The sequence below is a fragment of the Rattus norvegicus genome, chromosome 17, assembly GCF_036323735.1.
Source record: "Rattus norvegicus strain BN/NHsdMcwi chromosome 17, GRCr8, whole genome shotgun sequence".
Lineage (NCBI taxonomy): Eukaryota > Metazoa > Chordata > Mammalia > Rodentia > Muridae > Rattus > Rattus norvegicus.
Genome location: NC_086035.1, coordinates 88,658,610 through 88,675,327, shown reverse-complemented (window position 1 = coordinate 88,675,327; position 16,718 = coordinate 88,658,610). Strand labels below are relative to the sequence as shown.

Below are 16,718 nucleotides of genomic sequence, written 5' to 3'. Positions count from 1 at the left end.
GCAAGGAAGCTTAGGGAAAACCATTTGCATCACCTCTGCATTGGAAGAGCTCTGAGAGCCAGAGTGCTGGTGTCAATAGGGAAACTGTCTTTGAAGAATTTCAACACTCTAAGAAATCGGACCGGCACTGGAGACCCAGTAGTTAATAGCACATGCTCTCTCGGAAGACCCTGGCCAAAATGAGTTTACATTGTAACTTTCACGGTATGAGAAACAGAGTCACGACACTGAAAAGCGTTCAGATAGGTTTGAGGCTTGAGCCACTCTGCAGTGGAGTGTTGGTGACATCTATTAAGTTATTACAGCTTTACCACTTGGCCCTGATTACACATTGGGTGCTGCCTGGAATAAATTTGGAGAAATCCTAGGTATAGAGTTGACCACTCGGACTCAGATATTGGTGCTGGACAGTCAGTTGTTCCCAGAATCTTTGACTTGAACCCAGGAGAGATCCATGCCTGCAACTCCTGGGGTGAAAGACCCCCTCCCAGAAAGGAAATTGTACAAGCCCAAGGCCCTCAACTATAGAAGTAAAAAGTAAGTTTTTAGATATGTGGGACAAGCTGACCCATCATTTAGACGAAACAGACCAGAAAAGAAAACAAAATGCAGAAACCAGACTAAATTATGGGCACTGCTCCATGGGCCACCTGGCAGGAAAAAGAAAAAGTCCCTGACCCCCCGGAAGCCCTGACCACCATGTATTTTTTGCTAACTCACTGTTATGATTACAGCCAAAATAAGTAACATACATGTATGCCTCATCTACTCCACCAATCACATCCCTGTAACCATGCATCTGCTTCTGTAAGCCTGCTTCTGCTCCCAAAACACTATAAAAACCCGTCCCTGGTTCTGCTAGGCGCGCCAGTCTTTCAAATTGACTGGGACGCCCACAGATATCTGTGTATCCTGATCAATAAAAATCCTCTTGCAGATTGCAGCCTGTGGACTCGGTCTGGTCATTGGGGCTTGAGGATCTCCCTCCTGAGGGAAGATTCTCTCTGAGAGTCTTACAGGGGTCCTGTGTGTCTTGCGTTTAAACAGAAGCTTTCAAGCCAACAGTAGCCTGAGGATTGCCATCGCAGAAGAGTGTATTTGTTCCCACTTGATGTGACTGCTTGGCATTTTTTGTTAGTTTTCTTACTTAACTTTTATACTCTAGAGCAGAAAGGGGGACACATGTGGTGAGGTACAATGTTTTAGAAGGTTTAAACCAGTTCCCAGAGTATTTTTACTGCATTTTAATGTATTTTAATTTGAGTTTGTCCATTTTAATTGCTAGCTGTTTTTAAACTAAAGAATTAGTTCGTGGGCTGGAGAGGTGGCTCCATGGTTAAGGAAACTTGCTGCTCTCCCCAAGGACTTAGGTTCGATTCCCAGCACCCACATGGCAAGCCACAACCCTGTAATGTAAGTCCAGTTCCAGGGTATCTGATGCCCTCTTCTGACCCCTGTGGGCACTGGGCCCATGAGCGGCACAGACATACATGCAGGCAAAATACTCATACCCAGAAAGTAAACTAATTTTTAAAAAAACACTTAATTTTAAAAAAAGTAGTATGATTTTATTTTACTTAAATGGTATGTCTTTAGATCTCTTCCTTTTATAAATATTAATTTAATAATTAGCTCGAGTAATTTCTCTAAGATATTACATCAGACTGTAGCTGGTGCATTAAAGTCCACCATGCTAAGCAAATATGAAATCTATTGAGTAGCTACACTGTTTTTCCTTCATTACAATCATATCTGTTTTAAGCTTATTTTGAGTTTTACAACAGCCAGAACTCCACAGAGAAACCCTGTCCAGAAAAACAAAAGCAAACAAAAACACAAAACAACAACAACGGCAAACCCTTGGGGCACCTAGATTCTTTTAAAATTTCCCTGTTTAATTTCTCTGGTCACTATGCTTGTTCTTTTAATTTTGCCTTTGTTACAGAAAATCATATCGCCAAGTATAACAGGCAGAGGCTAAGATACAACCCAAACCAAATTTCACACACTATGGAACAAGCCCACAGACAAGAAGATCCTTCTGTGGTTCTCCCCCCACCCCACCCCACACCCACACCCACACCCACACCCACACCCACACCCACACCCCACGCCCCAGTCAGCCCTGGCTGTTGCGAGATCCACCTCTACCTTGCTTCCTCCTATTCGAAATTCTCTCATGCCTCCCTATGCACCTTTTCCTCCTCCCACTGTCTCTCCACCTTCCCTCCCCTCCTCCCCTACTCTTTTTCCTCTCCCCTCCCCCTTATTCCCTTCCTCTTCTCTTCTTCCTCCTCCCCTCTCTTCTCACCTTCTTTATCTTCCCCTCTCCTCCCCCCTTCCCTCCCTTCCCTATCCTTCTCCCTCCATTTCCACTCTTTCCTCTTCTTCTCTCTCCCCTCCCCTTTATCCCCTCCCCCCCCCAGGCCCTGTCTCTTTTCCCCTCTCCCTCCTCCAATTAAAATATGAGCTTCTGGAGAATGTAGGCTGTGTTTGTCTTGAATTACCCATAGAAAGTAGTGCTCAAGTAACATCTGTTGGATCAATTAATTAGATAGTCTACAGCTGATGCTGTTCTCCACTTCTTTCTGAATATGTTGACCCTCAGGGGTCCCCTGGAGCAGAGCGGGCTGAAATCCCCTGCACCTGGCAGAACTCCACAGCAGGGTGCTTTCGGTCCGGTTGCTCTTTTTGCTCAGTCGTGCTGTGGAAGCTCTAGTCACCTTGTCACCTCGCTCAGGGCACCTTTGCCTCCACACCCTCACCCGCCATCCTTAAAAAGATATTAAACAGAGCTATACGTGAAAAAGCCCCAAAGGTGAACATGCTCCCTGTATACTCACACAATACGAGCAACCAAACAGGACTCAGGTCAACAAGCTAAAATATATTTTCAGCTAAAGCAGCAGATTTTAACAGTCTTAGTCATTTCCCCTTTTTTATTTTAGGGCTCTTGGTTGAGGAAGATATAAAGAAATATACAGAAGTCCCAGCACATGGTCCAGGCACACAGAGGGATTTGAAGTGGTGAGACCACCTACAGATAGTACGGTATGTACTTACTTTTGAGGTGAGGCCCGCCATGGGGCACATGATCCGGCAATCACTCCTAACCCAACTGGCCAACTCGTTTCATGTTCACAGAAGTAATCGAAGGAGGCCTCAAGATAACCCTGCCTCCACTCAAGCCTCCATGCTTAAAGCAGTAATTTCATCAAGACAAAAAAAATTCTACCAGGGCCTGTCGGAGATTCACCTGGGAGAGGACTGGCTTCATTTCCAGCAGAGTGGAGAGGTACTCAAGAGTCAGGGAGCGGGCGACTGACAGAGATGTATGGATCTGGTGAGGATTCTGTGACGCTGGGGGCAGACTAGTTTTCAAGAGACAGCTAGGAGAGGAGCTGGGTGGGCCAGTGTCTCTGATGAGAGCACTCTCCAACAGTGATCTAAGAAACTGTCCCTTAAAGGAGAGAGGATGCAACTGCATTTGCTTGTAGAACAGCTTAGGCCTTCGGGGCACTGTTGAAGATGGCAGCACAGTCAACAGTAACTGTAAACTAAGAGATGGCGCGGTCAGGACAGGAGTGAACAGCATTGACAACCATCTGCTCCTTCCAGGGTAACTATGAGCATCCCGAAACTGCCTGTCCCTAAGCAGCAATGCCAGAAGCTTAACAAAGGCAAAGGGGTCACTAAATAATCTGGGAAACCACTGAACACATAAGCAGTACCAACCCCAAGCCCTGGGGAGGAAGTCCAGTGCATAGAGTCTGCTAAAACATGATGCTGCCCAACAACAAGATTACACGACAAACACAGTGTGCTGGGCCACAGCAGGCAACATAAACTGCCCGGGAGGGAGGGCAGAAGTTAGCAGAATTAACGGAAAAGGATGTAACTAGCACTCTGATTCTGACAAAAGAAGTAAAAGCAGCCGTGATAGGAAAGCCAGGTGCAGTGGTACAGATTGTAGCCCTAGCACTTGAGAGTCTGAGACAGCAGGATGGCAAGTTTGAGGCCAGACTGGGTTACGTAGGGAGCATGAGGCCAGCACCAGGGCAACATAGTGGGACCCTGTCTCAAGAACACTATAATAGGTCTCCTGCCTGGGTAAGGAGAGGGCCCATCAGATAAAGATGCTTGCTGCTAAGACTGACAACCTGAGTTTATTCCCTGGGATTTGCACAATGGAAAGACAGACCTGAGAGTTGTCCTTGGCCTCCACATGCACACGGTGTCATTGGAGATAGAGAGGGAGGGGGAGGAGAATGGGAGGGAAAAGGGAGAGGGAGAGGAAGACGGAGAGGGAGAGGAAGAGGGAGAGGGAAAGAGAGAATAATTTTAAAAGAAGAAGGAAGGCATTAATTTAATTGATAGGCAGAAATAAATTCATGTGCAATGGTAATAATAATATGCAAATGGGGAACCCATGAAGGAAACATTACAGCCTTCCAGCAGTAGTCACCAGGGCAGCCATAAATGAGTAAGTCTACATGCCATCCTTAAATATGTAAAAATTAAGCCAAACTAACAAACTATTCAAGCATTATAGTATGTCTTCCCACTTAGCAATCAACATTTCGAAAGAGGAGGTTTTAAACTAATGGTAGAGCCCTTGACAGAGCACAGAGTACAGTACGCAGAGTCCTTGCCAGGTCTTGGGTTCGATATCCAGCCCTGAAAAAAATGCGTAATAAAAAGGGTAAGTGTACTCAGGGAAGATAACAACCTTCCGTGGCCCAGACACGGTTGTGAATCAACAACTTGAACTCTCTTCTAGACCAGCCTTCCCGCTGGAGATGTGTCTGTCTCACACAGGACAGAGGCCTGTGGATGCCTGGGAGGCAGGAGTCAGCATTTCACGGTATGGCCGAAGCAACACTCTTAACATTCGTTTAAGTATCAGAGCCCTCACAAACTGCTGACACTCAGTGACCGCCTTCCCTCAGAGTTTTCCGTTCTGTAATCCTAGATTGGAGTCCAAGAACTTGAATTTCTAACAGATTCCTGAGATGGTATTTAAGAAACCACATCCTGGGAACCACTGGTGTGGGCACGAGATGATGAGGCTTTGAATTCTGGAAAAGTTTATCTGCTGGCTGTAAGCGCGGGCAAAGCGTTCTACAGCACAGCACCCAAGACAGAGTCCTCCTGCCCGTTCTGCCTTACCAGCAGCAGAACAAACCAGGCAGCCTGGGAGATGCAGAGGCCAGTGCCCAGCCAGCACTGTCCCTCTTTAACCCTGTCCTCCAGTCACTCAGCAAGAATCATGCTCTCCACCAAGAGACCAGCAGTGTTACTCCAAGCAAAGCCAAGTGCCAGAGGGCACAAGGATGCTCTGGTTCCTCCATCAGCAGTCATGGGGTGAGACAGCAGTGGGGTCAGCCAAGTCTGCAGTGAAAACAGGGCTTTCTTTGTTCTCACTGAGAATAAAACCTCTGAGAGCATCCTTCATTAACATCACATGCTGTAAGTACTGGGGTACTGGGATGCTGCCCCAATCTAAGAGAAAGTTACACTACCTTCTTCCTCATCAAAACTTTTTAAAGGTAAACTGGGGTTTAAAGCAAAGACAAGCATTTTTCCCTTTCCCTACCCAGGCTTAAGGAGGTCAAAAGACTAAGACGGGAACAGTAATACAAAATTAAAACTCTGTGGTCAGGTGGCTTCGGTGTTCAATATCTGCGTCTAAGGAGGCAAGGGGGTAGTTCTGAACTTTGACTGACTCAACTTTTACCCATCAATTTGTTGTTATTTCAAAACCTACTATAGTTTTCTCTTACACGGGGCATACCAATATAGTAGTTCCCTGCTGTATTTCAAGAATAGCCCACACATCCTTCCACCAGGGCTGAAAACCGGCAAGTCTTTTTTTTTCATTAATTAATTTATTTACTCACTTTCTATCCTGATTGAAGCCCCATCTCCTCCAAGTGCCCCCCCTCACACAGTCCACCTTCCCCTCTGGTTCTCCTCTGAGAAGGAGGAAGCAACCTTTGGGTACCTGATACATCAAGTCACCGAAGGACTAGGCACATCCTTTCTCATGGAGGCCAGCAAGTCTTAAATAAAATGCAGATCACCTAGTGAAAATCAGTGAGTCCCAGCCCACCCAGAAGGTCTGTCCCACCTCCCCCTTCCTTTCCCTTTTTCTCAGTTGCTCAGCATCAGCTATAGCAGGGGCCAGCACGCTAAGGGAGTTGCCTACTCAAAGCCTCCCCAGCAAAGCTCTCCAGCACCTAACTGCCCATCTCCCCAGACCCTCTGGAGCTTAGGACCAGCAGCTGCTGTGGCTTGGGAGAGGAGTGCATAATGCAGTTTGGTCTCTGGGAATAACCCCACCCCCAGCTTTGCTAAGAGCATCCTTTGAATTCCTTCCCTCCAGTGCTTTGTTTGCAAGTCCATAAATAGCCCTCCTCCAAACAAGCATTGAGAGCCCAACCTCATTTCAAAAAAAAAAAAAAGAAAAGAAAGGTTCCGAGGTGAGGTACAAACACCACTCACACAGGTCACAGTCTTCCATATCCACACAGACATCAGCTGAAATACAGAGCAGAGCCCGAATGTGCAACCTCATTGTTGAGATTCTGGTGAGGTCGCACTTGTCCCCCACACATTGCAGCTGCACATCGAATCCTGGAATGGTGGCCTATTCTTTGCCAAGTACAGACTAAGAAGTTGGGATAGCCAGCTTCCATCACAAAGGAAAGAGGTGGGTGGGAGGGAGGTGGCTGGAACTGCAATAGAACATTTACTGGACAGGTGAACCAAGAGTCACATAAAGGGAAATGTGTGCCACTTTCTGGATGCCACTTCGGTAAATCCTGAGGCAAACACCATGGTGGCAGCTAACTGAAAGGAAGCATCTTCTTCTATATCTCTTCTGAGAGGCGGCTGCTTTGTTTGCTTGCCTAGAACTGGAATCCAAGCTGTATGTCAGTGAGTGAGTCCTCTAAGGAGAGACCTATGAAAATCTGCACCAGTGTTTCCAGTTGTTTGCCTTGGATAAGAAGGAGGGAGTTAGAAAGGAATAGTCAGCTCTTTCCAGCCAGCGCCGAGCGATGGGCATCTCTCGGAACAACTGGCACAAGCGCCGCAAGACCGGGGGTAAGAGAAAACCCTACCACAAGAAGCGGAAGTATGAGCTGGGACGGCCGGCCGCCAACACTAAGATTGGCCCTTGCCGCATACACACAGTCCGAGTTCGAGGAGACAATAAGAAGTATCGTGCTCTGAGATTGGATGTGGGGAACTTTTTCTGGGGCTCTGAGTGTTGTACTTGCAAAACAAGGACCATTGACGTTGTCTACAATGCATCCAATAACGAGCTCGTCCGCACCAAGACCCCGGTGAAGAACTGCCTTGTGCTTATTGACAGCGCACCGTACCGACAGTGGTACGAGTCCCACTATGCACTGCCCCTGGGCCGCAAGAAGGGGGCCAAGCTGACTCCTGAGGAGGAAGAGATTTTAAACAAAAAACGATCAAAGAAAATTCAGAAGAAATATGATGAAAGGAAAAAGAATGCCAAAATCAGCAGTCTTCTGGAGGAGCAGTTCCAGCAGGGCAAGCTTCTCGCCTGTATTGCCTCAAGACCAGGCCAGTGTGGCAGAGCAGATGGCTATGTGCTCGAAGGCAAGGAGCTGGAGTTCTACCTGCGGAAGATCAAAGCCCGGAAAGGCAAATAAACTGTCATAACTCGTGTAATAAAGGTGTTTGCTGTTAAAAAAAGAAAAGAAAAGAAAGGAATAGTCAGGAGGGAAATAGGTAGATAGGAAGGAAGAAAGGAAGTGGAAAGGAAGTATAGGTAGGGAGGAAAAAGGTGGGCAGGAAGGAAGTGGGAGGGAGGCTAGGGAGGAGGTAGGTGTGTTCTCCATCCGTCCAAGTTACCTCACCTGACTAGACATCTCAAACACATGAAGAGCTCAGTAGAAGACAACAGAAAGATAAAATGGTATTGTGGCTAACTGAGTCAATTGGCTAAGTTATGAGAAAGGAATCTCACACAGACTTTGGACATAGCCCTGGGCAAGTATCTGGCTGGCTAGTGAGGTCTGAAAACTCCTCGAGTTTTTATTGTTTTCCTAATACTTTTAAATTTATGAAAAGCAAAAGCGATTTTTTTAGTGTGGGTGTGGGTGTGTGCGCATGTGTGACAGTGTCTGTGTGTCCCCCCACAGTTTACATGAGCACTGTCAACTCCGTTGCTGTTTTACTCTGTGCTTGGCCCATGTTAGCAACAGACAAGTCAATCAGGACATAACAAGTTGCAAAGCCTAGTGAAAAAAAAATGTAAATCACACACACACACACACACACACACACACACACACACACACACACACCCTACTGTGGGTTACTGAATTCATTTTTAAAAAGAAGTTGAGGTGCTGCCCTGAAGGAGAAAATGCCGCCTGATGTCTCGTGGCAGTAGCAGACCCAGATGGCCCGCTTAAGACAGAAACTTCTGTGAAGTGAGGAGGACACTTTCAAAAACACAGCTCCTATTATTTCCAAAGGGCATTTAAGGACACCACTGATCTTGGCTTCTGGTCTGTGCAGGGCAGAATCATCCTGCTGGTCCAGTGTGTGGGTCAACCGCTAGAGGGAGGCAGGGACCTGAACTTCCACAGCAGATCATCCGGCTTGTCTACAGAGTGGAAGAAGTTTCACTTCATCTGTCTTTGGAGACCGCTTAATTCTTAGATTGATTCTTCTCTTCGATAGTCGTGGAAGGGCCTCTGTGTGTTCACATTAGACAGTGAGGGACGTGGGATCTGTACACACAGTAGGGCCTGTCTTGCATTTGCAGAGAGAAGTCAGGAAGCTTATAGACGTGCTCTCTGAAAACATCCTTGCCTTCCCCACGCTCTCACCTGCCTGGCAACTTGAGGACAGGCCAGCAGCCCCTGCTTCACCCGCTGCCTGGCTCTGGTCACACTCAAGGGTAGTTAAACAAGCTAATGAAGCAAAGGATCCGTTGCCTTTCAAAGTCGTGTCTGCCGTATGTAGCCAGTCCCCTCAATTCGTGCAAAGGAGACATCTCCAGGGTTATCATCTGTCAAAAGGCCCCATAGGCATATGAACAAGTGTCCACTTGGTACTAACTACTGGAGGAGACCAGATGCTCTCTCCCAAGGAAGCAGTAATCTCTGGCATGGATGTGTTATGAGGAACCATTTTGCATCGCATTCTAACCATGATTCCAGTGACTCTCTGGGCCAGCAACTGAAAGCACTTTTCAGCTAAGCTGGTAAAAGCACCTACCACACAAGCCTGATGACCTGAGTTCGATCCCCAGATCTAACAGTAGCCGAGAACCAAGCCTTCCTCGGCTCTCCTCGTGTTATACTGCGACACTGGATCCATGCACACACATACACACAATGATAATTAATTTTCAAAATTAACTCTAAATGAAAACTAGCACTTTGGAAAACTAATGAACAAATTGAGCTAGCCCACTTCTTGTTTTCGAGACAGGATCTTACTATCTATTCCAAGCTGACCCAAACTTAACACCTTCCTCCCTCTTAACCACAATAGCTGGCTAATCTTAATTAGTGGGTTTTTTGTTGTTGTTGTTGTTGTTGTTGTTGTTGTTTAAGTAAATATCTCAGTGCTCAGTCATATCTCCAGGAGCACTGGCTGCTCTTCCAAAGCGGCCAGGTTCAATTCGCAGCACCCACATGTTCACGGAACCTGTCTGCTTGAAGACTAGGCACACATGCTTTTAGGCAGAGCACTCACACACATAAAATGAAATAATCTTTTTTTTAAAATGCAAAGGCTCAAAACCTGAGAGAAATATTCCTAAGAGCTGACCTTACCTCATCTTTCTTAATTTTGTATGTTAAGATATTCATTTTATAATCAAAAAGCGGAATGAACCACTTTTAGGGAGAAAAGCGGTTTTTCCCCTTCTGTGAATGGCTATAAAGGAGATTGTAAGCAGCGAGAAGAAAGGATGGTTACTAAGAAAGTGCTCTGCCAGGAACGGTGTGGTGCAGAGTGCATGGAAGGGGTAGGGAAGCTAAAGGGCACTCACCTTCCCTGCTTCCCTGCACAGTGCCCCGCCAGGCACCACTCTCCATTATAGGAACTCAGGGTGGCTGGGGGAGGGGAGCAGAGGACAACCTCCCAGCATGCACTGCCTGCCGAACACAAGCCCTTTGGAAAACAGGCTGGTTAGAGAGTGAGGGTGAAACCTTTGCTTGGCAGGCTTTGCAAGGCAGAGAGAACCGTTACCATTTTAGCAAGTTTTATTTGTATTCTGCACAGTTCACTTCACAGTGATTATAAATGACCGAAATAATTTTAATTAACTCATAAATGTTATTCCTTACTGCACAGAAAAGCACTTGCATTTTAAAAAAAAAAATAATCGGGGCATCTGTAAAGTGGAATTAGCAAGAAATAACTACCCAGAGGAGGCAAGCACGTGTGAGTGTTTGGAAGACCTGGAGGGGGCGGTCCCTCTTGGAGCTACTGTTCCTTCTAAGACCGGAAGTAGAGGAACTAGGTAAGATGCGATGTCTGAGGGCATGTTGCCTTGGAAGATGTTTTTTACTTAATTTAAGTAGAATGGTTGCAACTCCCAGCAGACATGCAAATGAGCATCTAGAATTTTAGTAGGGGCCCAGGAGTCTCCACAATGTCATCAGTTCCTTATAAGTCACTTGTAATTCGCCTAGCGAAAGGCTCCATGGAAAGGGAGGATAGTGGGTTGCCGGGGTGGGAAATAATGAGGAGAATAGAGACAGGCATTATCCACCAGCAGACTTTTAAAGCTAAAGAAATTAAATGACCAAAGTAGGAATAACGAAATTTAAAAACACCTGAACCCAGGAAAAAGTAGGAATGGAAGCAAGATTTCTATCTTCAGCTCATTAAGATGAATAGCGAAACCCTTCTCCATTGGGCTTCCCTCGCCCTCCAACTTCAGCCAGCAGAGGGGAGGATGTGGGGACCGTGAGACCGTCCACAGGGGGCAGGGAGAATCGCTAGACTTTGACCAGGTAAATGTTGCTCTTCACCCTCTTATCTTCCCGTGACTCTTGTTGACCTGCGTCGACTGAACACTGTAAATGATTAACTGGTTGAAAGGAAACTCCGAAGGCTTGTGATCATGTCTCTCAAACACATACTTTCCCTTCGCAGCTGATATTTTGGAGAAACTTTTCTTGCAAGCTGGAATATCGGTCCATCTGGAACAAGCATTTCTGTTATTATTTCTTTAGCTCTCAGAGAATTACTGTGCTATTTCTCCGAGGTGAAATAGAATGGGGAAGTCGCAGGACTTCACGCTATCACGAGTCTCCTATGCAGCCCGATTTAGAGAGTAGCATGGAGCCCAGCCAAAGAGAAAACCACAATGTGATTCTGCTTCTCCCTTGGGAAAGAAAAAGGACGACGTTTCTGATAATAGGAGAGAGTGAAAGAAAGCCTGACACTGTAGGAAGAGAGCTACAGTGACCATTGCATGCCACATGGGTCGTATAGGCAAGTTCTCTGAAAAGATACCTCAAGGCTTATGAGTGTACAAGCAGAAGCAGGGACCCAAACAGAAAGCACTATTGCTATGTCAGCCATTAAAGAGGGGTGACCTTTAAGAATACACTGTTGGACTACAACGAGCATTTAATATCAACTTTTCCTCTAATGAAAGGGAATAAAACAACAACGGTCACAGACAAACAAAATTGTATGCAAATGTATAAATACGTCTTTTAAAAGCGTTGGCTTTGGGTTGAAGAGCCAGCTTGGCAGTTTAGAACACTTGTTGCTTTTGCAGATGACCAGGGTTTCCCTTCTCGGTATCCACATGCTAGCTGGAAACCATCTGTAATTCCAGTTCCAAGAGAACCTGACTCATTCTTTTGACTAGGCACACACACACAATGCACAGACATCATACTATAAAATGAAAATGTATTCAAACACATAAACATTCATACATATAAACTAAAGTAAGTTTTTTTTTTTAAATCGAAACCTTTGAGTATGAAGGTTATGGTTTGAATCTGAAATCCACCAACCCCAGGCTCATGCCAGTTTTTAAGGGCTTATTTATAATGGGGTGGGGGTGAGGGCTGATCCAGAATCATTGGATCCTCTGGAGTTGGAATTATAGGGGCTTGTGAACCATACTACACGGATGATGAGACCCTGATTTCAAGTCCTCTGAAAGAGCACCACACACTTTGAATGGCTGAGACATGCCTTGTGCCCCTGCACTCATGCTTTGAAGGCATGGTCCCAGCTTGTGTGATTCTTGAAGGCTCTGAGACCTGACTACCAGAAGAGAGTCAACAGAGACAGGTCTGCCTTGGAAGGTTGTACCTATTCCTATTCCAGACTATAATGGATTCTTGGTTTATTGACCCACCAATCATGTGATTGGCCACCTCCAGCTCCTACCTCTACAGACACAGCCCCTCCTGAAACCATATCTTCCCCCATCATGGCGGTACGAAACATGAACCAAAATAAAAATGTCCTCCCTTAGGTTGTTTCTGTCTAGAATTTCAGAAACTAGTGACATGGATGGAAGTAGTTAGTATAGAGTTAAGCTCTATAAAAAACAAACAAACAAACAAACAAAAAACCAAAAAACTCTCAATTGAACCCAACTGGCTCAATTCAGATTTTCTGAGAGAAAAGCCAAAAATGATAATTCTTATCCAAATGACATATTAGCCTGTGCTCTTGGGACTGGAAAATAAGAGGAAAGATAGATCTGAAGTTAGGGAAGCTGGTGGCCATGGTGATATACATCTTTAATCCCAGCACTCAGAAGGCAAAGGCAGGTGGATATCTATGAGTTCAAGGCCAGCCTGGACTATGTAATGAGTTCCAGGCCAACCAGAACTATGTGGGGAGACCCTGCCTGAAAAACAACAAAACAAATACCAAGTCCAGGGTCCAATGGGCACCCTCGTTACCCACAAACTACACCAGGATTAAGTTCTGTCTTGTGGCTTAGACCCAGATGGCGTTAGCCACAGCTGGGTAGGGCAGATGGGTAGACAGATAGACTCTCAGGATCTTAGAGAAGCTGTGGCAGAGCAAGGAGAAATTTTCCATCAAGATTGCAACTGAAAATCACTACCAATGCAAAATGGGCACACTGCTACCTTAGGAGGCACCAGGCAGGGTGCAGGTGGTAAGCTACAGATGCAGTAACCACAGGAAAAGCATGGAGCCATGCCTGAGGCCCAGAGCAGGACCCTAGCCAGCCAAAGCTATGACTGAAAATGGAAAGATGTTGCAGTGAACATTACTAAGATCTATTTCTGCTCCAGTGGGACAAAAGGTCTTCTTTTTCAGAATGCAGGAGATGAAGTTAAAGCAGCAGGAGAAATCTTGGGTGGTATGAGTCAAACAGATGTGGGACAGGTGCCAGTTCAGTTTATGCAGGCTTTATAGCATGGACTATCCCTTGGTATCCATAGGGACAGGTTTCTCCAGTCTCTCTTCTTCAAATAATAACATCCCCAAATGCTCAAGGTCCTGGTATAAAAATGACATGGTATATGCATATATTTGAGCACATGCCTTCCATCTACCATCTCTTGATTAGTTTAATAGTCCTACAATATAAACGCTATGGAAATAGTTGATGACATAGATGAGAGATCTGTGCACATTCAGTAGATGAGAGATCTGTGCACATTCAGTAAGTCACTTTTTAAAACGTAATTTTGGTCTGCAGCCGGTTGAGTCTGTGAATACAGAATCATATTTACAACAGCATAGAATACCACCATTTTTACTTTCCATAAACCTCAGTTTTCCTGTTTACAAATTAGTGTGCATTTCTATTATTAGGCAAGGCTGGGCTTGTTTAGGGTAACATAGCCATTAGAGATAATAAAAAACAGCATAGCCTACTGTGGGGCATCAAAGAACTTGCATTTTAATGAGCATAGCCCAGCTCCTGGCACACAGTAAGGCTTTGTAATAGTGAATCCATCATAATTAAGTAGGACAGCAACGTTTGTAACAATATCAAACATGATCAGAATCGTAGCACAGAAGAGGTTGAGGCAAAGGGATTTTGACTTTGAGGCTAGCCTGGGCCATATATGATATATTTAAAAGTGAACACCAAAGAAGAAAGGAAGGAGAGGAAAATAAACAGATAAAAGGATGGGAATGGTGAAGAGGCACCATCTAGTGGGAAAGTGAATAACTTTAATAGCATCTAGCAGCAGCCTTGAATGGAGCATCCAAGCAGCACACTCAAGGCTTACAGAGAAGCTGAGGTCAGTGCCCTGAAAACCCTGTCCTTGCTCTATGGCCCAAGTTTCGAAGGAATGAAGAGTTGGGATAATTTGAGAGATAGTTTTAGATATAGATAGATTTAGAGATAAACAGACAGACACACAGTTACATAAAGATAAAGATATATCAGAATGAATAGTATCCTTGTGTTTTTAATTCTCCATCCTTTTATTAAAATGGGGGTCAGGGATCTATAATCATAGAACAATATACATAACATGCAGTATATATTTCATATAACATAGATGTTTATGTGATTGTTTCAACACACAAAATCACCCACACACACACATTCATTTTCAATCTCAGTGAATCATGCCTTTAAGCACAGTCTTACTCATTTACTGGATACTTTCTCAGAACTGCATAAATAAGACTAAACTTTTGCTTGTAATAACAATCATCTTTAAATATATATTAACCTGTATTATTTTTAAAATTATCTGTATGTGCATGTGTCGGTGTGGGGGTGTATGCATGTGAGCGCAGATACCTGTAGAAGCCGGAGGCATTGAGTCCCACCCCTAGAGCTGGGGTTGGATGCCCTTGTGAGTTACATAGGGGCTGAGACCTCTGCCAGAACAGTGCTGTCTTTAACCACTGAGCCATCTCTCCAGTCCTTCACATGCTTTTAGACCCCACCCATCATCACCACTCCATAGCTGGCAGCTGATCATGCTTTCTTTCCCCTCATATTCACTGAGGTTTCCTTCTTGTATTTATTTAATGTGTGTCTGTGCAAATTGGGCACAGGTGCACAGGCAGGCCAGATGGGGAATGTTGAATCCTCTGGAACTAATTATGTGTCAAGTGATGGGGGGCCTGGGAACCTAGCTGCTTTCTTACCCTGAAGTGGAAATTTCTGGTTTCTTTAACTACTCAGTTGTGTTTCATGACATTTTTCTGAAAGCTGTCTTGTGAGAGGGCATATGATATTTTGCTGAAAACAAATACAGGAGAAGACGTGTGACGGTTAGAAAGAGTATAAATGGAACCCCACAAACAGTAAAAGGGCATTCTCGCATTGGTATTCCTGATTCTGTTACTTCTGCTGACTCATGCTGATTCGGCGGAGCCTTGCTGTTTCTGCTGGACCCTGCTACTGCTACCGATTTGTCTTTGGTGTTTGCTTAAACTGTACTGCTGGTATCCTGACAAGGAAGAGTGGAACTGACCCAAGGATTCCCTCTTTTTTCCCCTACCTCTGGTCGGTGGGCTAGAAGGGAGGTTGAAGCATTTAAGAACCCTAAATAAAGTAGATTTTGAAAAAAAAAATCTAAGCCTACATTACCCAGCTGAAAGAGAAGTCAGATGGTTATGGACAGAAAATACATGTGAATACACAAACTATTACTGCTCAGGTACATAATTTCCTAAGAGTTATATCTATCTGCTGGGAGTCTCAGACCATTGTCAAAGATTCAGTTTTTTTATGCCAGCCTCCTCTTTCCCATCCCTCCCAACCCTGTTTAAACATGTAACCACACAAGTTACCTCAGTAGGCCATTATGGTTGCTATAATTACAGAGAGGTATTTTGGCTGTCTGCTCTCCTTAGCTTCCCAAATGTTACTGGTTTTAGGAGTGAAGTTATTCCATGGGAAGAAATAATTAGGTATCTACTTTAAACATTAAGACACCACATCAATATAGATAAACACAGTTAAGGAAAAAATGTCAACCAAGGAGAGTTCTACTGGAGCCATTGTGAGAGTTGGTGGGTGCAGCCAGTGAATAACCTGTTTCTCAGTAGTGAGGTGAGATTCCTTGTGTTGCATTCAACAGAATGCAGACTGAGAGAATGGCGGCGGCCTATGAGGTCACTCTTCTTGTTCCTGAATGTGCAAGGCAGACCGCCCATGCCCAGCAGAACAATAACCAGACAGGGCTGGTTTATTTGGATGTGTCTGCTTAAAGTGAACTGATGTACTTCTTCTGAAAGGCATTTCACCATTAACAATATGTTCTTGAAGCTCAAGGATGTTTTCACCTCGGTATTAGAGTAAGGTGTAAGCAATTAAGATATTCAACTTTCTCATGGTTCCCAGTATTTTATCTTCTTGGGATTGCTTATTTAAGAAACTCCCAGAGTTATTTTCAGGGCACTTTGCTATATGCTCAAAGACATGACAGTTGTCCTTTTAAACATAATAGGATTTTTAGGCAAATTTTCAGTCCCATTTTGAGTATTTTTTATTCCCTCCCTGGATTTCATATATATATATGAAAATTTTAATGTAAAATTTTAAATGAAAAATTTAGTTCATTTATTTAGTAGGCATGATTGTGCATGTTGTCAGACTATTTGTGGAAGTCAGAGGACTTTCCGGGATCCTTCCTCACTTCCCACCTTGTTTGGGGAGGATTTCCCTTATTGTTTCTGCTGTTCTTCGGACTCCAGGGTCTCTGCCTCTCCATTTCTGGCAGACTTTC

General features: G+C 44.7%; 1 protein-coding gene across 1 annotated transcript in view; it reads left to right on the top strand.

The window, feature by feature from the left end:
* Rps8l1 (ribosomal protein S8 like 1) overlaps positions 1–7,745 on the top strand; it is a 995,681-nt gene extending 987,936 nt beyond the window's left edge. Inside the window, exon 2 of the mRNA XM_039096347.2 lies at positions 7,017–7,745. Within this exon, the coding sequence (XP_038952275.1) occupies positions 7,062–7,688 (627 nt within the window). The 5' untranslated portion in view covers positions 7,017–7,061 and the 3' untranslated portion in view covers positions 7,689–7,745. The remainder of the gene's footprint in view (positions 1–7,016) is intronic.
* Positions 7,746–16,718: the final 8,973 nt, after the last annotated feature.